The sequence below is a fragment of the Stigmatopora argus genome, chromosome 4 (genome assembly GCF_051989625.1).
Source record: "Stigmatopora argus isolate UIUO_Sarg chromosome 4, RoL_Sarg_1.0, whole genome shotgun sequence".
Taxonomy (NCBI): Eukaryota; Metazoa; Chordata; class Actinopteri; order Syngnathiformes; family Syngnathidae; genus Stigmatopora; species Stigmatopora argus.
In genome coordinates, this window is record NC_135390.1 from 9,669,203 (window position 1) to 9,694,230 (window position 25,028).

Sequence of the window (25,028 nt, forward strand, 5' to 3'; positions counted from 1 at the left end):
TTAATAATGTTTTGGGGATACAAGGTGCACTGGTGTTTTAAATCTAATCTAAATATATTCATTTGTTTCCTCTCAACTCATTTTCTGAACCGCTTTATCCTCATTAGGGTCGCGGGGGGCGCTGGAGCCAATCCCAGCTGTCTCCGGGCCAGCGGCGGGGGACACCCTGAATACGTGGCCAGCCAATCGCAGGGCACGAGGAAATGGACAACCATGCACACTCGCACCCTCATTTGTTTCCTCCTTCTCAAAACACAATTTCATTAAAATTACAGCAATAAAACAAAATTATATATATATTTCAATTATTTAAAATTGGCCATTTCACAGTTTAACATGCAGCCCAGTGGATGAGTGTGTTAGCGTGTCCGCCTCACAGTGGGGGACCTGGGTTCAAAACCAGGTCGGTCCACCTGTGTGGAGTTTGTATGCCTGCATGGGTTTTCTCTGGGCACTCCGGTTTCCTCCCACATTCCAAAGACTTGCATAGACTTGCATAGTAGAGTGTGGGCGTGAATGGTTGTCCGTCTTCTCGTGCCCCCCGAATTCAGTTGGGATAGGCTCCAGCACCCCCTGTGACCCTAGTGAGGATAAAGCGGTTCAGAAAATGAGTTGAGACAGTTTAACATTAACTCACAAAACAGATTCCAACCAGTGGATGACTGAGCGAATGAGTAGCAAGTAGCCAACAACAAAAAAACTCGGATATGGAGGTTTTAGCTGTTGTTTCCTCATGTTTTTTTCATTGATTAAAGTAGCAGCTTTTGATGTTTTTGTGACTTTAAAAGATATGCTGAGAGTCTGGCTAGCACACGCATCCTAAAACACAGTGAGGAATCCAGTAAGGGAAGCTGTGGGGAGAACCTGGCATGGGCATCCTACGATCAAACAGGTACATCAATGTTTACACGAAGCCAATGACCCTTTCAAAATTGGGTTATTGGAAGTAACCCAGTTATGCAAGGCTATGCAAATACTAAACATGACGTTAAACACAACTTAATAACTTAAAATTATGAATTCAAAAGAACTTAATTTTCTTGCTACCCTTAATGAAAGAATACATTTGCAAAGTTGAAAAACTGGGGAGCCCACTGTGTGTTGGAAGAACAACTATATAATGCCAATTTCAAACTATAATTCAGGATACAGGAAGTATAATCACTTTCTGGGGAATGTTAGATTTTTTTCTAAGGTTTTTGGTTTCATAACTTGAATTTCTTTTGTATCTCGAGAAAATCTTTGTAACCTGGATATTTTGTATGTAGAGATGTTTGTAAGTAGAGGTACAACTGTAGTTGTTGCTGTCTAAGACATGGCGAAAAACAGCTCAATTTGGTTAGTGTAGTTAAACATCTTTTTGTGTGTGTGTCGGAGAAAATACCAGGAGAGCAATATTTACAAGAAATTACGATTGATTTGCAACCCACCATGATTGGCTATGTAAAACATGCACACACCAAATGTCATATTGACTTTAATCCAAATGTTGGCATCATGTGCAAATCTGCCCAATGCTGAGCCAAAATGAAACTAAATTAATTGAGGAATTTCCTGTAACATCTGATCAATAAGAAACATCAATCTAATAAATTTGGCAGATTTGGATTGGTTGTAACTGTTAACTAGGAGGTAGAGTGCTAATGCAGATTATTCTATTGAAAAGCTTGGCTCTTTTTATACTCTTCCATTTTTAGATCTCAGACAGTGTGATTCAGCACTGAAAAATGCGCCGCTGTGAGTCATAAAGCATCCCCAATGTTGCGGCAGAGGGTGACCAAAAGTACAGCATTGTAAATAAAAGTGCATCCCACAGGGATTTCGGCTGGTTAGAAAGATTTTATGAGAATGCTGTCATTGTGATTATGACGTGTGACAGAAGACTGATTTGACTGTGACTTAAACTGAGGTTACCCTGCGTGCAGGAAACGATGTGACCGACCGCTGGTATGATGAAGTGAAACACTACAACTTCAGCTCTCCTGGTTTCACTTCTGGCACTGGTGAGGACCGCACATGACATCACTCTCATTCGTCTTTTAACATAAACTGAGTATTTTAGCAAACTGAAAGACACAACGTTATGCTCGTATTGTTGCTTCCAGGTTAGGTTATTTAAAAGACATTTTAGACATAAATAAATAAGTAAATAAATATATATATATATATATATATATATATATATATATATATATATATATATATATATATATATATATATATATATATATATATATATATATAAAAATGTGTGTGTGTATGTATGTATATATTAATATAATATAATATTATACATACACATACATATACAAATTGCCCCTTGGTATGAATGTGAGCCTGAAAGGTTGTTTGCCTCTTTGTGCCCTGCGATTGGTTGGCCACCAATTCATACCTGATGCCCAAAGGTGGCTGGGATTGGCTTCAGCACCCTTAGTGATCTTAACATAAACAGTACGGAAAATGAATGAATGAAAATATGGTCCCTTTTAATTGAAGTTGAATTTAGAACATCTGATGACACTAATGTATCATGCATGGCACAGTGGTTGGGAATCACTTCATACGAATGACCCACCACCCCAAAATATTTTAGTAGTGCAGTTTTGGTAAAAAATCTTTCAATTTTCTATAGCAAAACTATGAGGAAATGTAAAGTACACAATAACATGTCATTGTCTCTTGGTCAAATGATATTATGTTTTAGAATACTTCCTGAATCAAGAAGTAGCTAACAATCTGACAAACAAATCCATGATATTTCTTTCATTTTTTTAATCACGGTTTAAACTTGCCAGAGGGGTGAGCAGCATTTAGCTGAAGTTAAGCCTTGCACACTTGCAAGCTAATCGATCTATTTTTGTCATGATTCTGTCACTTCCCCCACCCAAAGATGACAAAAGATGGGATAGAGTAGTTTTTCACTAAGAAGTCGATTTGGTTCCTGGTGTATAGTTTCCTGTGACCCATAAAATTTGCATCTCCACCACATTTGAAAGTTGAGACTATAGTTTATCTCAATGAGACTGATAAGTATGCAGGTGAGGGTTGTGCTAATGTTGTAATCTATTTTCCTTTATCGTAATTTACGATTAAATTACCCTTCATCCCTGTAAAAGATGCACACAATTTATAACGCGACAATCCTGTAACGTGCAAATCAAAGTGAAAGTGTGGTTGCTTAGTAACAGCTGGTATTAAAAATGTCCTGCTAGTTGCTTTGTGTAAAATGAGTTTGTGGGATGCGTAAACCCTCAATAACGGTGGCTGCTTGGTGTGGAGAGATCACTTGTCGAAGCATTTAAAACATTTTTGACATGTCCATCCATTACGGCTGTAAATCAAAGTACTTGCAGAAAAAAAACACCAGAGTTCGGAATCTGACAATATATAATATATGCCATTGGTTTAAAAACCCTTTACTTTTTATTTTTGAATTGTGTGTTTAAAAAATGATTTAGTTGATTTTGCTTAAGATGATGCCTCCTACCCATGTTCCGATACATTTGATTGGTTAATGAGAGATCTGATTTAAACGACATTATGTATCCCATTTAAAGAGAACACTACTAATTGAAGAGATTATGCTGTTCAGAATAAATTACATGTAACAATTTAATGGGAAAGAAATACCTAACTTTTGTTAAAAAAAAATCCGCTCAGTGCTTTTCATTGAAGCAATGGACAAGAATTTGATCATTTATAGTATGTATATGCACATATACATATATATATATATATATACACACGCACGTGTATATATATGTATGTATATGTATATATATATACGGATATATATACGCATATATATACATACACACACATACATACACGCACCTATATATACACATACACGCACCTATATATACATACACGCACATATATATATATATATATATATACATACACGCACCTATATATATATACATACACGCACCTATATATATATACATACACGCACCTATATATATACATACACGCACATATATATATACATACACGCACATATATATATACATACATGCACATATATATATATATATATATACATACACGCACATATATATATATATATATATATATATATATATATATATATATATATATATATATATATATATATATATATATATATATATATATATATATATATATACATACACGCACATATATATATACATACACGCACCTATATATATATATACATACACGCACCTATATATATATACATACACGCACATATATATATATACATACACGCACATATATATATATATACACATACACGCACATGTGTATATATATATATATATATATATATATATATATATATATATATATATATACATACACGCACATGTGTGTATATATATATATATATACATACACGCACATATATATATATATATATACATACACACATATATATACATACACGCACATATATATATACATACACGCACATATATATATACACATACACGCACATATATATACATACATACATGCACATATATATACATACATACACGCACATATATACATACATACACGCACATATATACATACATACACGCACATATATATATACATACACGCACATATATATACATACACGCACATATATATACATACACGCACATATATATATACATACACGCACATATATATACATACACGCACATATATATATACATACACGCACATATATATATACATACACGCACATATATATATATATATACATACACGCACATATATATATATATACATACACGCACATATATATATACATACACGCACATATATATATATATATATACATACACGCACATATATATACATACATACACGCACATATATATATATATATATATATACATACACGCACATATATATATATACACATACACGCACATATATATACACACATACACGCACATATATATATATATACATACACGCACATATATATATATACATACACGCACATATATATATATATATATATACATACATACACGCACATATATATATACATACATACACGCACATATATATATATATACATACACGCACATATATATATACATACACGCACATATATATATACATACACGCACATATATATATATACATACACGCACATATATATATACATACACGCACATATATATACATACACCCACACATACACACATAAACACACATATATACATACATACATACATACATTGAAAGTCAGTCAATAGTTTTTTCCCCTATGATATTAAATGGGATGCGCATGAGGTCGTCATTGCTAAGCTGATGTCAGGCAGCACATGCCTCATTCAGAATACCAGCATCTGACTCAGACACAAACCATGGACAAATTAACAGCAAATCACATTCCCAGCCTTTGTGTCACTTCCAATATCCGATAGTTTGCAGTCCAACGCTGACTCATACTTGCTAAATGAAGGAAAGATTGACTCAGACAGAAAAGATGTTTAAAGAGAGCCTTCTGTGTGTATAAATATTTTTAAAACAATTTGCACTTGTTTAAGTGTTCTTTTCAGTGCCACATTTGTAAGAAAACATTGTTCTGGAAAATGGACAATTTATTAGTCAGTGTTACCCGTAAACCAACAATTTCGACTGTGCAATATTTTAATTAAAATCCTTATTCACAAGTGTGGAAGTATAAACAAATAACCAATTTTATGAGATTTACAGTATTTCAATCATAGATCAATAGCGCCCTCTGTATGCCGATACCCATAGCAACATTCATCCGACTTCCTTTGCCTCAAATGCAGTAACTGAATTTTAGTAGGTCTTGTAACATACAAAGCAAAAATAAAATTACAAATAAAAACATTTAAAAAAAACATCCATAGAGGGTTGAGTCCGAAATATTGTCTATGCTTGCATATTGGCGACCAGTCCAGGGGGCACTTTCCACCCTTCAGCCTGGCAGTCAGTGAGTGGTCACCACGACGGCCTCGCGGTTCTGGGGTGGAGGGTTTGCTTCCAGGTCGCTCCTCACTATGTGGAGTTTGCATGTTCGGACTTGTGTGAGTTTTACTCCCATTTCCTCCCACATCCAAAAAACATGCACGTTAAGCTGGTTGAAAATTGCCCCTAGATATGAGTTTGAGCATGAATGGTTGTCCTCTGCCTGGTGCCCATAGTTTGCTGTGATAGGCTCCAACACCCCCTGCGATCCTTCTGAGGACCAGCAGTTCAAAAAATGAATGCAGTTGGTGGATAGCTTTTAAAATTTAAATACTGGGAACTGTGGTGCACACTTTTTTCCATTGATTCCTTTATTTGGGGAAAAAAAAGTTCAAACCAACATTTAAAGGGTTTTGCAGACAAAAACTTTTTTTGTAATTCCAGGAGGCTTGATTCAAAAGCAAATGGTTTATGCCATTAATTTGACCCCTGCCTTGTGCCTGTAATTAGCTGGCCCCATCACCCCCGTGACCCTTGTGAAGTTAAGCATTTCAGAAAAAGAATGAATGAATAATTATCAATCTTTCAGAGCCAAACATGAATACTTTAATGAGTTTTTTTTACGCCTTACATCCATAGGCCATTTCACCGCCATGGTGTGGAAGAACAGTACAACGCTGGGTGTTGGTAAGGCTGTTGCTTCTGATGGTTCTTCCTTTGTGGTAGCCAGATACATTCCAGCTGGGAATATTACCAATCAAGGACACTTTGAAAACAACGTCCTCCCTGCTCAAACTCCTGGTTCCCCCTCTTAAAAATGCAAGTGCTAGGCTTGCAGGAAGATTATAAACTGCATTACAATAGAGAGTTCTCAGGGGAGTAGCAACTTCTTGCCCTGTGGAGAACCTACTCGTAGGACCCTTCATTGGACTGAAGGAACAACTTCCCCCGTGGAAAAGAACTTCTAAATGATAACGTTTATTAACTTAAGGGACTCACTAAGGCCTGTATTTGTATGCAAACAAATTCATTAGTGCAAGGAATGTTTGTCTACAAGATTTTTCTGACATAACACCTCAAAAAACAAAAAGATTAAACAACTTTGGTATTTCTACTTGGCAACTAATAATTAGTTGTGTACTCTGTTTACTAGTACTTTGTTTTATATAATTCAAATGGATTAAATGGTCAATGATATTTGCAATCTAGAAATAATATTCATTAAACAATGCAGAAAAATATTTTGGGCTTTTCCTGTTTCATCCCATTTGTCTTTTCAACTCTTGCATTTTTAATGGAATGTCCTTTTAAGTAAAAGTGTACTTCATAGGATTATCTTTATATTTACATGTGATTGTTGGTAGTTTTTCCATTACAAATGTTTTTGGGTTTTGGATAAAAACAGGTTGTTTGTTATGATATTACAGAAAGATGTGTGCAGTTTATCGTGTTTTCCAGTCATGCTGTATTTTAGTAAAGTTGTGTGTGTGCTCATTTAAAAACAACCAAAATTTAATGAAGATAAATCCCATTTGCTAGTATAATACAAAAGACACTGATAGTTGGATTATGAATATCAAAATGTGTTCAATATACAATCAGATGAAAAAAGAGAAGATCATATTTGCAAATTTTCTGCTGGGTTTAATCAAAATTTGAATTTCAGTGGCTTTAATGGGAAACTTAAAAAATTGTCTTGAAATAATTTCTGATTAGAATTACTAGTAATTGGAATGAATTTTTCTATTTGCATTTTCCCCTTGGTTTTTAGTGTCATATTTTTTATCCAAATAGTATGGCAAAATATTTCTCCTTAAATGCATTGCAGTATTGTCTGTATTGTCCCAATAGCTTCTTGTCATTGTGACGTGTTTTAATGGAATAATTTTGATTTGAATGAGAATGATTTTTTTTTTTTTTATCTCAGGTGCATTTGGTTTTCCCTTAAGTAACTAAATAAAAAACAAATAGGTTTTTTTTAGCTTAATTTGTAACTGCTTCATTCAGGAAGTATGGTGGCCTCTCATGGACAATTATTATCTTTGTGAGTTTTAAGTGCAGCTCATTTTGGTGAGTTTTTAACAGCAGTCGAGTTTTGTTAAAAACAAATGTTTGTAGAAGTACACATTCAGGTAGTCATAAGTAGTGGAAAATGTTTAATTTTAAACTCCCCCAATAGAATTTCAGATACAGATGCTCATTTTAATTGATTGAAAGCATGGTTAAGTAAGTACGGTATGCTTAACATGCTGATTGTGTGGGCCAAGCAAAAATAAAAGGGGGGTTGCTTTTGGAGATAACATAAATATAAAGGTGATTGATTAGGTGTCACCCCATGTGTTATGTTCTGAAGTGCATTTCTTTCAGCAAAACTTGCATTCTAATAAACTTTATTTCTTAAGCAGCTATTGGTGATGCAACATACAGTAGCAGTGATAGAGTAGTGATGAGGCTTTGGGTCAAGCAGGAAGAGATCAAGCTTCAAATCTGCCACACTATTCACATGGTCAACTCCTGGAAGGAAGAGAGGGACATGTATCAGATGACAAATTGGGTAAGCAGAACTGTGAAACTTTTGATTTAAGTTTTTTTTTTCCCCAGAGCAATGAAGGTGAAAAAATGTGCTTTGGAACCATTGGTGTTTATGTCAGTTCAGAAGTTAAATGTGGAGATTTTTTTGGCATTTGCCATCATCTTGTGAATATTAACGCCATTGAACTACGTTGCACTGAGTTCAGGGGTTTTATTTTGGAAGAAGCTAGCTTGATCATGATTTTGTGATATCTTTAAAATACTCAAAACCTTTTGGCAGCAGTTATCGATGACTAGACAGTTTCTGGGGAGAAATTCGACTTGTCTTTGAGTTTTATTCATTTCTTGTCTAAGCCGCCCCCTGCTCATATTCATTTATTCACCATATCCCGTCCTCACCATGATAGCATTCACTATGTCGTTCTTGTTGTGTTTCAATGCACGCACGGCTTTGCCCCTTGACACGTTGGCCTGAGCCATCACCAGCTCTATATCCCTTTGCTCCAAACCCCTGTCGTCCACCTGAAAAGACAACACTGAAGTGAGAAAGGCTGTAAAGTGTCTTGACTGTCCCCCACATCACTGGCTGGTCTACACAGTTTATACCTCCTCTTCCTCCTCTTCACTCTCCTCCTTGATGATGAGGCTGGGGACAGGGGGTGCTAAGGAATTGGAAGTCACAGGCACCTTGAACTTCTCTGCAGCAGCTTTGTGAGCCTGCTGAGAAAGATCTTCAATCTGGGAAAGGAAGAGAAAAGATGACTCAAATGATGCAACCCTTGCAAACAATAAATTAAAGACAAGACTTACCTTGGCCTCCCCAAACACAATGTAAATATCGGACGCAGGGCTTTTGAATACGTCTGGTCTGCTGATGACAAACAGGATACTCTTGGACTTTCTTATGGTGATTCTGGTCACACCATGGACTGGCTTCAGACCCAGTTTAGACATGGCCTATGTAAATGGTAGCAGAAGACATTTTCTTTTTTCCTTTCTTTGGCATTGTTAAAGAAAACATTGCTAGTCTGACCTTGCGTGCCTTCTTCTCACTGCGGCTTTGTTTTGCTCTGGACGGGACTTCATCCGAAGATGAGAAAGACTGCAGGAGGAGAAGCCAAGAGCATCTTTTGAAATTATTTTTTCAAAAAACAATGCACTAGAACGTAATTCTTCCGTTGTAGTATGATAGCTTGATAATGTTCAACCTAGGAATTAATTAGGTGGGGGTTCTTGTCAAATATTATGAGGAGAAACTAAAACTAGAACATTTGCTCCAATGACTTGGTATCTAACCAATGACTTAAAAAAATCATTGGCAAAATGTCAAGAACCTGTTTGTGTTTTTTTTCTTTGTATGAATTTTTGAGTTTCTAATATTTTGATTTCATTAAGCGGTAAGTCAAAACTTTACAAAGCATTTAAAATATGACTTAATGTAATTCTTCACTACTTGCAAGCCTCTCGAATAAACACAGTACTCAATGAAACTGGAACAGTAGAATCAAAAGAGGCAAAGATGCCATCGTGGTCCACCTGTAGTTGAGGAGGTCTCACTGGCTCTTCCTCCAGATCTGGGACTGAGCCTTCACTCTCAGAGTCATTACAGGAGGCCACTAGAGAACCTAAAACATAACATTCAAAAGGGAGCATTTATTTATTTGTTCAATTTTGGGATAAGGATTGAATTTTTAATAACCCACTCTCTAAGGATTATGGGCAGGGCATCGGGAAAGAAAAATGTGATCAATAGCTCTTGACAGATTCTGTTATGCATAGTGACACTACAAATACAATAGAGTATTTTTAATGAAAAGTAGCCAAAGACTCACAACTATTTTTGAAGTCTTCAGAAATGGTGTGGCTGTGGTCAATTAAACAGTCGGACTCTTTGTTGGTTAACAAATGAGAAGAAAAATTGTGGTTTTCTTTTTGTTTAGATGACGTTGCTATCTTCTCCTTGGGTCCACTTCTGTTTCCTGATGGTTCTTGAACACATCGAGGGACTCGACGATTCGCATCACTGTCGGTCCATCTCTCGGCTTTACCGGAATCTTTTCAAAAATTGAATAAATTATCGATTCTTAGGTTATTATTTGCACAAAATGTCCTTCTTACCTTTGGGAACATCTGTTGTGGAGCTGTTTTTGTTGGTGTGGTGGGAAGGGATTGAAGATAAGTCCTGAGATGACTGGGACAACACAAATGAATGTGGGGGTAAAGCAATATTTGGATCTGGTTTGGGATGGGTCATAGTAGCGTCTTTGTCTTTTAGAGGAAATTTGGAAAAATGTGCTTGTCCTGTCAAAGGAGTGGAGTAAGGTGTCTCCGGGGAAGGCGACTGGTGGGGTGAAAGTGCCGTTTGGGATTCTTGCACAGGTTTTGGAAGGTCTTGCTGTGGCTCTGTCAAAGCTTGGAGGATGTGTGAGGAAGAGGAAACAGGAGACACAGAGGAAGAAAAGTGAGTTGGTCTTGTGTTAGTAGCTTCTGATAGTGAGTTCTGATCACCATCTATATTGTTGTCATTTATGTCCACTAGAAGTCCTCGCCCATAATTTGACAGTGGTCTGTTATCAAGCACTTCTCGTCTGTTGTCAAGGATTTCCGCTCTGTTGTCCAGCCCAAATTGTTCCTGCTGTGAATGTTGGTTAGTCTTTTCTATGGCATCGAGATTCCCTGGAGTAGGTTTGTCAGACTTGCTGCTCAAGTCATTTTGCCATTTTTCAATTCGAACCCCTGATTCAGATTTGTCTTTATTCTGAAGACAGTGAGCTGATGACGTTTTGTTGGGCTTTTTAACTTTACTCGTTTTTGAAAGGCCGCCAATCGCCTTTGAGCTTCCGCCTGTTGAAGTGTGTTTGGGAGCAGGAGAATTCTTTCCATCATCAGGACTTTCAGGGCTGCATTCCAAATTAGTGACCATTTTAAAAGCTTTTTGTTTTTTCTGTCTTCGTCCTTTCTTTGTTGCGCCAGCTTTCTCTGGGCAAAGTACAGCCTTAGCAGAGTCATGGGCTAAATCTTCCAGAGTAGCCTGTGGGAAAGAGGGATTTTCTTTTTTGTTTTGATCATTCTTTGTGCATCTCTTTGCCAGCCTCTTAGTATTTCTTTCTTCTTCTACCCCTGATTTTGAACTCACATTACACTGTCCTATAAAGTGATCTTTAATCTGTGGTGGATTAGGTCTATCAATCCCATAATTGGCCACATATTTTGGAGGAACTCCGGTCTCAGGTAGCACCACCATCTTATCTGGTTCTGATTGCAAACTTTTTTCTGCATCATGAATGGGTAGAGATGCATTAGATTTACATTTATTAGGAATAAAGGAACCGAAGGATCCATTTAATAGAAAAAGTCCTGTCCTAGCATCTGTTGTGTTTGTCTGGTTATCTGGACTCCCTTCAGTCGTGCTGTTGGAATTTGGGGTAGATGCAGATTTGCCAACACAGATGTTATTTAAGAGCAAGCTAGCAACAACGTCCTTTGAGGATGGTGTTTGTGTTTTGTCTGATATTTGCTGGTCATTGGGCGTTGTGATGGGAAGCATTAACGCCGTCTCTTCTAGCGGAATATTAGAAACTGATTCTCTGACCTTGGCACTCCCAAATTCAGGCCTAACTGACAGAGCATTCAGTCCTTCACCCATTACTTCTTGTTGTATATCAAAGTTAGAGTCATTATTATTATTATTAGAATCCATGCATGGTACTTGTATTTCCAATTGTGTGTTATCTCCATCATTGCCATGATTTAAATCATTGAAGTCATTGTGGGGGAATCTCCTCTCTCCAGCACCTGTCTCTGAGATCTCCTCAATGGATTTCCAACAAACCAAGTTGGACTCAGATGTTCTCTCTGGTATCAGTTCCTTATCTTCTGTCTGATGCCTTTTTCCGTTCATTGTGTTATCTTTTATTTCTAAAACATAACCATGAATGTTCTCATATTTTTTATGGCATGCTTCACTTCTCATCTTAGGAATCACACTGGTCTGTGTGAGTATACTCTCTGCCTCTAACTCAAAGTTATTGCCCAGAGACAAGGACAGAGACTCTCCTGCGCCCCAAACCTCAAATTCAGACACAGATCCTGAATGTAGTTCACTCTTCTCATCACCCCAAATCCTTTCTTCTGGATCTATGTCCTTTCTTGTATCGGTCTCTGAGTTTTCCCTTTTGGGTGAGATGGCCAGAGGAGTGTGAGGGGATCCTAACGGACCAAGTACTCTCTCGTCAGTACTCAAGTTCTCCTGACCGTAGTTGCTAGGGCAATGTTCAGGAGTTGAGGGCAAGTTGTCTGCAAGTCCTAAAATAACCTCAGGAGAAGAAATAGGAATATTACTGGGGTTGGGACTCGCGTCTTTAGGCGAGATAGGAAGGACACCTTTATTCAAGTCATTAGTTGCAGTGGTCACACCAACACGCAAGGAACCCAAATCAGTGGCTGTACAGTCAATGCTTTGGATATCCATTCTGCCATTTACATTACTCTTGATCTGCTCTTCTCTCTTAAGTTCTGGAAATCTGTTGGAGGACCACTCTGATGAAACATTTCTACTTGTTCCTGTAGCTACATGATTTCCTGATTGATAGTGACTATGCTTTATGAGCAACTTATAAGAATCACTTTCTGGAATAGGACTTTCCTCATCATTGGGGTGTTCCAGGCTAACATCTGTTGTATCATCCTCATACGCTGATTCCTTTTGATGAACTGGATTGTCTCGTTCCGCAGTTTCTTGTGTCCCAATAAAAGCCGAGGAGTGGGCCACAGAATTGTTGTGAGAGATATCACAAGGACTGTTTTTGGACTCCTCCGGAGTATGAACATCTTCTATTATCTCAATCGTAGTCCCATTCGCTTTGCTGATGGAATCATGTTGATGGTGACGTGTAAATGTTTTGACCAAGATGCCCTCCATTTGTGAGGCTTCTGCTTTATCCAATAAAATGAAAGCTCCTGATCCTTCTGTTGATTGGTGTGCTATTTCGTTGCCCTCAGCTGACATGTCTGCAGAAGGATGTGCTATTTCAAAGTGATTCACTATCAGGTCTGGATTTTGTTTTGCAGACAAAGATTCAGACAGAACCGCAGCACTTGCATATCCTTCTTCTGATTTTGTTTGCATTTCATCAATTGGTTCAAGTGACTCTGCATGCCTCTCAGTGCTGTACAGTCGTTCATCTTCCTCCCCGTTATAGGAGGCAGAATCTAAAGAGTCATCCGTATCATCTTGGAAACAGAAGAAGTCATCCATACCTTCATTTATAGACGTCTCTGACAGTGTATGAATGAAGGAGGCTGAGCTGTCCTCATCAACAGCACCCTCTACTACTTTCCTGACATACTCCCCTTCTTCATCATCTTGCTCTTCTTCATCTTTCTCCTCTTCAACCACTTTCACCTCCACCTTAGCTGCTTCGCCACTGTCAGGAAAGTCATTATCATCATAATCATCCTCATCATGCCCACCATCCACAGATTTATTAGCATTTAATTTATCATAAGCATAGTCATCGTCATCTTCATCATCATCTTCAACATCAGCTTCTTCCTCACCTGCTGCATATGCATCGACATCCTCGCCTGCATTTCTGTCCCTAACTATTTCATTGTCGTCTTCTGTGGGAAAGAGAGTAATTTCGAAGGAATCTGCGTTGAAAATAAGGCTTGTGTGAGGAGGAAATGGGATAAGAGAGACAGGAATCAACCTTTCTTCTTCTGGTAAATCCTCAGCATAAGATGCCTGAGAGAACATAAAAGAACTAGGGCCAAGCCCACCAAAGACATCAGCAAAGGGAGAATCCAGGAAAGCAAGAGGGGTGTCTGGACTACAGTTGGGTATGGCTAAATCAGGAGTGACCACAGTTTTTTCTGGTTGATCGACTGTTTGTCTATAATTAACCTCAGATAAACATGGGTCCAGTTCCAGATCGAGAATCGAATGAATGGATCTGCAGTGCTGCATTATTCCTGCACTGGTCTCCTCCGTTGGACAGAGGGAGCTCTCAGACTCTCCACCATCCTCTTGAGAGTCACTGGTATGGCTGCTACTGCTCCCAGGTGGCGAAATATGCTCGGTCACCCAACGAGGACTACGACTTTCTCTTAAAATCCTGCTCTCTTTGTCATCATGTTGACCCTCTTCCTCTTCAAGTATTGTTGCACCTGCTATTCCAAGATGTGGATTAGTGGTATTCTCTGAGGAGTTAACACATATTTGCTCCACTCTCTCCCCCTCCTGATCTGGACTTGTTCGCAACTTGTCTTCACCAACTTCATCTCCAATCTCAGACAAGGAGCTCACAAAGCAAGCACGGGCCTCTTGTGTGTCTTCTGCAAGCAGCAGGTTTGGAGAAGTGGAGGGGGAGTTGGAAGATGCATAGGAGGAGGTCCAGCTTCCTCCCTCAGCTGTCATGTAAGAGCCAGAAGGGGAGGTTACAGGGGAGCAGAGGTCGTCGCTGTCTGAGGGTAAGCCTGGAGAGTGAATGCAAGCTGGAGAGCCTGGATACGAATGGTGTTTAAGATGTGAGGAGTGTGACGCCAACTTGATTGGAGTGGAGGGGGCAGTATAATACAAGTCAGGATCGAGAGATGAGGGCACACCTACTCGGAGTGGATCGACAGAATAAGTCGGCTCGGAAAAGGACAAAGTTACGGGACAGGCCTGCTCACGGACAGACTGGGAAGGCACTTCAACTTTAGAAAGGTTTTGACCCTCATTTTTTTCCATCAAGTTATCATCTTCTTTGACGTGACTCACACATGAGGAAAGTTCGGGAGAAGGTAATGCAAGATTGTTTGCAGGGGAAATGGTTGAGGTGGAGACGAGTTCGGTTTTCTTATCTTTGTTCAGAATTACAATTTTGCTCTTTTCATCACTCGTTTCCACCTGAACTTTGTTCGCTTTTGTCGGAGCTTCAGCAGAGCTTTGAATGATTGATGATGGGTTAGCCTGTACACAGTGGCCATGCAAGTGTGTCCCTTTCAAAATTTCTGAGGGTTTGAGGAGTGTCTCTTGGCCCATCACCACCCTTTTGTCCATGGTATCTGGCTCTGGATAATCACTCTCCACTTCAGAACCAGTCAGGACCTGTGGGCATTAAACACATATTAATATCTTAAATCTGTAGATGAAACAAGAAAATGTATCTCATAAGCCTAGCACAGACTTTGATTCTCTCCATTTTAACAGGAACAAGGCGGCCACAAGGTCCGTGACCACCTAACTTTCCTGACAACCTCGGCAGGTTTTGCCGATGGTCAGACCCTTCAGGTTGAGGCCTTGGTGTCCCTGTGGAGTTCGGTTTTGCATGAAATAGTCTGGGTCCGAATGGAGAAGTGTGTGACAGTAGTAGTTTCTGAGGAGTGCTAGGAGAAGGGCTCAAACCACTGTCAGAATTGGAGGAGCCACTGTCACTGGGTGTAGAAGCTGTGGACAGATGTCTGCTTTTACCTGGAAAACAAAATCATTTGACACATTTAAAACTGTGTATGAAACGTTTCACTTGTTTTCTAACCACATAACATTGCAGAAAGCATGCTCTAATTGCAGTTAAAAACCTTTGATGATCTTTGATGATAATTGATGACAGATGAGTACACCGTTAACGAAGTGTTTTGGAACGGTCTTCCATCATGCAGGTATGTATCTATATATATGGACTATAAAGCACACCCAACCATAAACTACACGCACCAAATTCGACAAGAAAACTAGTTTACATATATGCTGAACTGGACTTTGTAAAGCCCAGATACACATTGTGTTCTAGAATATTTATGCCGAAAGACCTCTTGCTTAATAGATTTTACAAAAAAAATCATAAATAAACTACACAGTACTATAAAATGCAGGGTTAAAAGCAGGAGAAAAATATAGTGGCCTATGGTAGGAATTTACAGTGAACATGTTGTGCAAACTCAACAAGGAACCATATTTTTGCGTCAAATGACTATATATCCCAAGTGGATTTGATGTGAGTTCCTTCTTTGTAACACAGAGTGAACAGAGGCTTCATTTTAACTAGGCCGTCTCCACCATGACCTCAATCCGCATGCTGATTGGCCACTTCCATACAAAAGTGGCAGAGCACTGTGCCAGCCACCGTCAAACACACACACAGTCACTCTGCCAGTTATCATTGTCGCCCTGCTTCCTGAGGACTGCTCATGGCTGTGACGGGTGCTAGCATCAGCACTTAGCATCTCTGCTTGAACTCCACCCCAACAATAAACTCTGAAGGGTGTTTGTGTGCAAGCCGAGTCATGCCATGGAGACTTGGCTCTAATGAGAGTGATACCCACTCTAAACATGTATACTTGATCATCCAACACCATGAAACATGACATAAAACAGAATGAAAGCCCACTATAGACCAACGTCCCAAATGCTGGCTGTGGTAACTCACACTCAGTCTCTTAAATAGCTGTATGCAGCTCCTTTGGGGGAAAGACAGTGGAACAATAAGTGGAGCAGCGCCAATAGGGCTACCTTCTTTTTAATGGGTCTGAGCCAAGTCAGCTAGTGCTACAGCAAATTTAAAAAAGGGAATAACCACTGTACATTCACTTCTTAATGTCAATTGTGATGTATTGTGAAATACTAATCAAGTATCCATAAATGGCATTCCACCCATTTAAAAAAAAGATTGTCTCTATTTGGATATTCTTTGCTCGTGTTAATAGTCGAAGATGGATAACCTTGAAGAGCTAACTACCATGTAACACAATCAGTGTTGCTCAAAGAATATTCCTCAGATTTCCTTTCACGTCAGTGTAAAGCATGACCCACTCTATATAGTCAACATAGATTGTGGTCTATCTGACCATATCTCACAAACCAAGTTCTCTGACTTCAATCAACTTCTTAATCAATCTAACAGAAACTTTCCAAAACCATAAATATATATAATGTGATTGTTAGGCAATTCACATATGAGAGACTTACAGTTTTCTAAGAATACATACATTTGTATATTTCCCATCAGTTCCAATTTTGGGCATGATATTGCTCTTAGTGCCACCTGGGGAACATTTGTCCAAGATAGGTTTCTAAAAAGCGACAAACCCATTATATGAATACTCTAGTCTTAGATATTTTCCATAACGTTCAAACATTCTTTTTTTGTCTTAGGATAAATACATTTGCATAGAAATTGCAGGTTTGTAGTATTTTCCATGTAAATTAGTATTTAAAATTTAATGGGGGAGATCAGATGGGTGGGAGAAAATACCTTCATATTCTGGAATGACCCAAATAAATAAATTGAAACTTTATAATGACAGACTCAGAGTGAAGATTTGCTAAATGAAATATAATAAAATAGAAAGAAAGAAAAAAAAGGAGTTTGCATGTTCTCCTTGAACCTGTGTGGGTTTTCTCCGGCTACTCCGGTTTCCTCCCACATCCCAAAAACATGCATTCTAAGTTGGTTGAACACTCTAAATTACCCCTACGTATTAGATGGTTGTCCATCTCCTGGTGCCCTGCTATTGGCTGGCCACCAAATCAGGAGGTCTCTCCCCTACGGCCCACAGTTGTTTGGAATAGGCCCCGGCACCCCTCGTGACCCTTGTGAGGCTAAGTGGTATGAAAAATGAATGAATGAATAAAATGCACTGTGAGTGGATATGGATGTATAGCAAATGTAACCTTCAACTCTCTTAAAACCCTACCTTCCAAACATCTTAATTGACATGTAATATTACTTCAACCATATATTCTTGACACCAATTTACTCCTGTGCTGCCATTGACAGGGAAATATGTCGATCCATTCTATCGCTGTCAGTGGCAGCCAATGAGTTAATATTTAATTATTCGTCTTGCCTACGAAGCAGGCAAAGAAGTAAAGTTTTCAGCAAATAGCTGAGTTAAGTTTCCATAAGGAAAAGCATCCAAATAGCCAAAGTTGTGAAAAGGAACTCACATTTACAGACACTAATATGTCACAGCAATATATAAAACATCGTATGAGATTGCACCAATGGCATTCACATATTTAGAGAATGCCTTTATTAAATTACACTACATTTCTATCTGGGCATTGCAGTGCCACACTGTAAGACTTATTTTTTCCAATTTTCTGTTAAAGACAGTATATTTAGCAGATATAATATTTGTGAGGGGATAGTGGTCACAACAATTTAGCAACCCCCAGCTTTCGAGAACACTGTTGTTATTGCTGCTAGTGTTGCTGTGTGTGGCAGTGTGTGTACTTTTTGCAATGCTGCTGCGTCATGATCCAGCAAAGGCACTCGATGTGGGAGGGTGGATCCAAATTAGTACGCACATCTGACAGTACATAAAACGGCATGAAGGATGGGGATGAGGCTGCATACGCAGGAAGACATGGAGGCATTAGAGCAGCATATGAGCCAGTGGGCCGAGGGCAGGATTAGGGTGGGGAGGGCTATTGCAGAATGGCCTGAGAAGCAAGAACAACAAGAGCAAGTTGGCACCGCAAGTCATGTGGGGCTCCATGCGGTTGAATGCCTAATATCATGCAAGTGCATCACTGCACTAGAGCTTCAGAATAAGCTAATAACCAAGAGTAGACAGTACATGTCTTGAAATCCCCATATGCAAAGTATTTGCAATGTCATTTTTGTAATTGCAATAAGCTCCAGAGGTCCTACCTGGCCCAGGCAGCCCGCTGTCATCTTCCCCCTGCCTTGAATGCTCATTGGCGGGGATGGATCTGTGAGCGCTCTCCCCCGGCATGCTTCTCTCGTAGCTGCCTCTCTTTGGCTCTGACGCAACAATAAAAGCGAGAACAGACAAGGTGAACAAGGGGGAGGAAGGAAAGGGAGGGAGAACGAGGGGGGAGGGAGCAGAGCACTTGGCGACCCAACCAACACTCGCATCTCCTCTGCAGCACGTGTTTGACAATTTCAGTTTGGAAATGAAACGCATTCGTCTCCTGCTCTGCTAGGCTAATTTTATGTATTTCAAGGACCTGCTAGTCAAAATCTAACCACTGAGGTCAATATGTATGTGTTTACACATGCATGTCGACTTTGCAGTCTCTTTCTTGCTTTGCTCCCTTCTCTCTTCCAGTCAGCCTCTGACTGGATCTTCGGAAATGATGTCAGCAGATGTTCTGCATCCTTCTCAGTGCTGCCATCTCTTGTGAAGGAAATTACTGAAAAAATAAGGCAATGATGGACAAGTGTAATGTTAGACAAAGCAGAAGAAGAGAAACTCCTTCAACACTAAAAGAAGAATACTAAGTCTAATTACGCTCCCAACCCTTGGACTGCAACCTTAATGAGCCCCTAAGGCAAGAGAGTGCATGTTATCTTCTCCCTCCTCCTCTCTGAAATACATTGACAGATAACAAGTGCAGAATGCATAGACACTAATGGAAAGAGAAAGAGGCTGCAAAGCTGAGCAAGGGCAGTCTCTATGGCAACCCAAAACTTCCCACGACAGTGCAAGTAGTTACAGAGCACTGAGTGCAATTATCTCCATTGTACAATTCTAAATGGAATAGCTTAACATAAACCGTAGGTAAAATTTTAAGGGAAAATAGTTACTTAGTGATTCATAATTTCCCCCATTGTGTTCATTTGAGCTCACTTTATTATGGATAGTTGGTTGTTTTGTTAAGAAACTTTGACGTCAGTTTTTGTTTCAGTCAAAGACTTACGTGGTACTATACAGTGTTTTGATTTCTGTGTTTTTGAATATTTATCACACAGGTTTAGTTCTTCAAACGAAATTTAATATCACACAGAGACAACTCAAGAAAATGTGTTCCAGTTGATGCAACAAAAGTGGTTGCAATGTGGTTTGGGAATGGGAATGGTAAAATTTAACTCAACTTTTCCAAACCTGTGGTTGGTTGCATTTAGTTGCGTGCGTGCGTGCTCATGCGTGCATATACAGTTGTGGTCAAAAGTTTACATACACTTGTGAAGAACATAATGTCATGGCTCTCTTGTATTTCTGACCCACCAGATTTGATCACTTTTTTTCTGTTCACCCATAATAAAGTCATAAAATAACCAAACTTCATTCTTTGTGACAAAGAAGTATCTGTTCCAATCACTCTATCAGAGAAAAATCAGAGTTGTAGAAATAACTGGAAACTCAAGAGAGCCATGACATTGTGTTCTTCACAAATGTATGTAAACTTTTGACCACAACTGTGTGTATATGTATGTATCAGTGGTGGGCCGTCAGGGCCTTCAAGGCCTTCTCTGCTGGCCTAAGAAATATCTGAATCACATATTATATTTTGTCCATGAATACTTATTGTTCATAATGTGCAATATTGTATCTTGAAGTTTTAAAGCCCAACCAAAAAGTATTTACAGTACGTTATTATGAACACAATGTATTTGTTTTGAAGTATTAATGCCCAACCTAAAAGTATTTGCAGCCCCAGCCCCCTGACTAATGCACTCTATGATGAAAACGATGTCTTTTTTTGTGTCTATGTGTAATAGGCGTGGCCGAGGCGTGGCTGACGTCAGAGTTCAAAAGACAGTGAAAAATGGCGGATGAGCCGGAGGCTGGGCGCGTTGGACTGCTGAGCTGCTCAGAATTGACGATTTCCCGAAGAAAGACCCGACAAACTTCTTCCAGGACAATGCAGCGCGTTCGGTACTTTGTCTTTTGGGGATTTCGTAGCCCCAGTTCTCATTTCAAGAGTGCTTTTTGACGGGAACGTGCTTCATTGGCGTGATGTAGCCCCGACGTGGATGCAAACACAAATGTTTGCTAGCAAGTTGGCTACATTGCTTCACCTATTGCTCTTAATGTTTAAAAAGAAACCCTTCCATTGTGTGTTTCAGTCCCTCAACGAGGACAGACTGCTGGGAAACATCAAGAATGTGGCCATAACGGCCAAAAAGCAGCAGTTTGTCGGCAAAGTGAGTCTTTTTTTAATAGCTTCTAATTCCTCTACCCGTGTAATTGGATTGGATAACTTTATTATTCCCGTATTCGGGAAATTTTGTTGTCACAGTAATGTTTAGATATCAGCGACCAGTGTTCACGGCTTTCCTAAATTAGCTTGTTTAGCATCATGATACACTCCAATTTAGAATGAAGACACTTTAACTGGGTTGGCGTTGATTTTTAATAGCAAGATCCTGTGTGGGTAACTCACACTCACACTAGTGCCATCAAGTGGAGGTGTAAGGAATAAACAGTACACTTCTAGAACACGTATATACCTTTGCCCTTCCCTTTCCTAAAGGAAGACTTCAGGGCTTGGACCTTTTGATTTTTAATTGTGGTTTTGACAAAACCTAAGCGAGACATTCATTCAACCGTAGCGCAGGGGTCATTTTTGACTCGTTTAAACAACCATTTTTCCTCCGTCTAAGAGCTTTGTGAGACATATTTTATTTTTTTGATTGAATGGGAGTCATTTGTGCATCAAAATGGTTAAATAAGCAATGACAATCATGCTGTGGTGTTTTGCAGAGGTTTAAAGCCACGGAGATGGTGGAAGCTGTCCAAATCTACAAGACCAAAGAAGTCGTGTATGATGTACGACCTGTTTTTCAGGTTATTTGATTTATTATTTTCATGTCTACTAAAAATACTCTCTTTTGCTTCTCTTCAAGGTCCACCCAAGTTTACCAAATCAACGCTAAAGAAAGGTGACTGGAGCGTGGCACAGCCTTTGACACCAACATCTTGAGGGCCCCTATCCAGTATGTTTTCCATATCCCCCACCACATCTGAAAAGAGAGATGGGTCCTTCTGATGTTGGTAAAACCTAACTTAGTGTTGTTTTTTGGTCAAATCTTTTGACCTAACTGGCCCCAGTCTATTGTGCCATGACTCTCTTTTTTCTCTCCAGAGCCAATAAGAGATTCTTCATCAATGGATGGAAACACCACCTCATCTTTAAATGCTTCAAGACCTGTGAACTTGTCAATAACCCAATTTTGTGAAAAAATAAAATCCTTGAAATATACACATTTTCTTCATAAAACTAGCAAAGGAATGCAAGCAAAATGAAATTTTATAGTTTTATTCAAAGAAATACATTTGCACACTTAGGATCACATTAATTGTTGTAGCTGGTGTTTTCCACCTGTAGAGAAAAGCAACATTTAGAATAAACACCAAAAAAAAGGAAGAAAAAAGACCATTGAGGGTCTTGGGTCTTTTTTCTCCAAGTGTTATAACAAAGACAAATGACACTCAAATCTCTTTTATTGCCATTTCTGATTGAAAAAAAAATGAGATCCTCCTCACCTTAGGGATTGGGACTTCACCTATAAAATAAGAGGGGGGTTAGTAAATTGCAACTGTAGTCAATAAAATAATGTGAGATTGGAATGTTTTGATTTGGATACTCTACAATATATATTAACCTCAGAGCAGAGTTCAGAGACGATGCATCATCTTTAAGTGGGCAACCTGGGAAGATAACCTGGTCCTCCAGGGTCTGGACATCACCATGGACCTAGTGCATGCAAAAAAATAGAGCAAAAGTTATCATGACTGGAGATTCAACAGATGTGTTTAGGTGGTTTTTTTGGTCATTAGTATTACCTTGATACCTTGGACCAGTCTACTCTCCCCTCAAGGGTGTGCATGGTTCTGGACACACGGGAATAGCTGCATCTTGATTGAACCAAGCTATTTGGGAAGTGCAAACAATTATTACAGGAAAGAGACATCTTCAAGTAAATGATCAAGATAAAGAATGAAAATAAGTTAGTGAATGCTCGGTGCTAATTTCCCCTTTCCAGACAAAGCGATTCAATATACAGACTGATGTAAAAAGCTAGGAGAAAGTCGGCTTGACAATTTTTGTATAAATGATTTTTGTTTTAAAACAGAATTAAATTGGAAAAGGGCGTTTAGCAATCGCAGTGAAAACTATCATTATATTCAACACACCTTCACCTGGCAAACTGACCGTTGATATCTCGGCTTTGTTTGATAAAATGAAGTCTTCCCCCACGACTCAATAATGGAGAGAATACGGACAAAATACTTTTGAAGTCAAATGTCGTGAGGCTAATGCTAAGCTAGCTAGTGACGTGCCAAGGAGCCCATACTTCAAATGTCGACGGTGTGTTCGACCTGGCAATAAACTAACAGATTTGTTGGCGTTTTGGCTCAATTGATTCCTAAAAAAATCTCCCGGTAGGGTGTTAAAAATGCACATAGGCCAGTAAATTGCTCTAGTCTAGGGCTTACCTCGTCTGGGTGCTAGTCGTTCGACCGACGGCATGGAAGTGGCTGCGCCAAAGGGCGCGATGCTGCGCAGCTGCATAATTTAAGCACCTGTGTCACCAATGGGCGTAACCACGCCCATAGGAGGTGATTTGTCCTCCCGACTCAATGACCATGTTTGGAAGATGACGTACTATAGACGCCATTTTTGTAGTCTTGATGCTGTAAAAGAGTGTGTTCGTTTTTTTTTTTTTATATAAAAAGCCTTACTTTGCATGGTCATTTAAAAAAAAATAAAAAGCCTTACTATACATGGTCATTTTTTAAAGAAAAAATCCTTACTATACATGGTCATTTTTTACAAATTAAAAAGCCTTACTATGTCGTATTTTAAGAAAAAAAGCCTTACTATACTATGTCGTTTTTTTTAAAGAAAAAAAGCCTTACTATATACACTGTCGTTTTTTAGGAAAAAAGCCTTACTATACTATGTCGTTTTTTAGGAAAAAAAGCCTTACTATACGATGTCGTTTTTTAAGAAAAAAAGCCTTACTATACGATGTCGTTTTTTAAAGAAAAAAAGCCTCGCAACAGCATCCCCGGTAGCAACTCTATCACAGGCGCCGTTGGAGGGGATGCGAACACAGATGCTACAAGCTAAAAGGAGCCGCTAGCCAGCGCCCCCGAAGCTCCCATGAGCAGCGGTGCGATCGCTGATAAGACTGCTGCTCGTTGGCAAGTGGTCGTGCGTTCTCCGATTGTGAGGACATTTGTGTGCATCATTTTCGGAATATTTTCAAGGGAATAGTACGACAGCAAACAGCCCATCGATAGCGAACGTGAGGGTGGAGTGTTTGTTCTGTTTACGAGTGCGTTGTGTGGAGAAAAAAAAACCCAAGCCCCCCACCCCTTTTGTGCCCCTCTCCCCTTGGCGAAATCCGCCCAATTTTAGTTAGATTAAACACTTTATTTCTATTAAACCACTAGTTATGTGTTACTCTGTTAATAGATGGGGAATTAGAAGAAATAAAACATTTTTCCAATCCAATATCCTGTTGTGGTGTTTTTTCAGAGGGCTGGAACGAATTTAATTTTTTTCCATTCATTTTAATGGGAAACGTCCGCTCGAGTTACGAGAACCTCGTCATACGATCTCAGTCTCGGAACGGATTACGCTCGTATGTCGAGGTACCACTGTACAGTAATACCTTGACTTACTCATAGCGAGGGGCAATTTAGAGTGTCTAATCAGCCTAGCGTGCATGTTTTTGGAACGTGGGAGGAAACTGGAGTACCCGGTGGAAAACATGCAAACTCCACACAGGTGGACAGACCGGGATTTGAACCCAGGAGTCCAGGGGCTCGGAGGATGAACGAATGAATTTATTTAAAGTGGTTACCTCGTAGAC

General features: G+C 39.1%; 2 protein-coding genes and 2 long non-coding RNA genes across 5 annotated transcripts in view; 2 read left to right on the forward strand and 2 right to left on the reverse strand.

Moving 5' to 3' along the window:
* glipr2l (GLI pathogenesis-related 2, like) overlaps positions 1 to 7,355 on the forward strand; it is an 8,556-nt gene extending 1,201 nt beyond the window's left edge. Inside the window, exons 3-5 of the mRNA XM_077598627.1 lie at positions 789 to 892; positions 1,926 to 2,003; positions 6,574 to 7,355. Coding sequence (XP_077454753.1) covers positions 789 to 892; positions 1,926 to 2,003; positions 6,574 to 6,749 — 358 coding nt within the window. The 3' untranslated portion in view covers positions 6,750 to 7,355. The remainder of the gene's footprint in view (positions 1 to 788; positions 893 to 1,925; positions 2,004 to 6,573) is intronic.
* Positions 7,356 to 8,077: 722 nt separating this feature from the next.
* nacad (NAC alpha domain containing) lies at positions 8,078 to 19,520 on the reverse strand. Its single transcript, XM_077598626.1, has 10 exons — positions 19,107 to 19,520; positions 15,639 to 15,922; positions 10,585 to 15,559; positions 10,299 to 10,520; positions 10,003 to 10,091; positions 9,500 to 9,568; positions 9,277 to 9,423; positions 9,073 to 9,204; positions 8,866 to 8,988; positions 8,078 to 8,448 (listed from the first exon to the last, which is right to left on the reverse strand). The coding sequence occupies exons 1-10, from the start codon at positions 19,381 to 19,383 to the stop codon at positions 8,434 to 8,436; spliced, it is 6,333 nt and encodes a 2,110-aa protein (XP_077454752.1). The 5' UTR covers positions 19,384 to 19,520; the 3' UTR covers positions 8,078 to 8,433.
* A 1,402-nt stretch (positions 19,521 to 20,922) lies between these two features.
* LOC144073157 (uncharacterized) lies at positions 20,923 to 22,537 on the forward strand. Of its 2 annotated transcripts, XR_013300025.1 has the most exons (5): positions 20,923 to 21,078; positions 21,270 to 21,347; positions 21,907 to 21,972; positions 22,050 to 22,197; positions 22,289 to 22,537. It is a non-coding gene; the product is annotated as an uncharacterized LOC144073157 (long non-coding RNA). The 2 variants fall into 2 exon arrangements; XR_013300024.1 differs by lacking the exon at positions 22,289 to 22,537 and having other exon boundaries at positions 22,050 to 22,273.
* Positions 22,443 to 23,793, reverse strand: LOC144073158 (uncharacterized). The gene is made up of 5 exons (XR_013300026.1): positions 23,644 to 23,793; positions 22,990 to 23,076; positions 22,809 to 22,900; positions 22,690 to 22,709; positions 22,443 to 22,525 (listed from the first exon to the last, which is right to left on the reverse strand). It is a non-coding gene; the product is annotated as an uncharacterized LOC144073158 (long non-coding RNA).
* Positions 23,794 to 25,028: the final 1,235 nt, after the last annotated feature.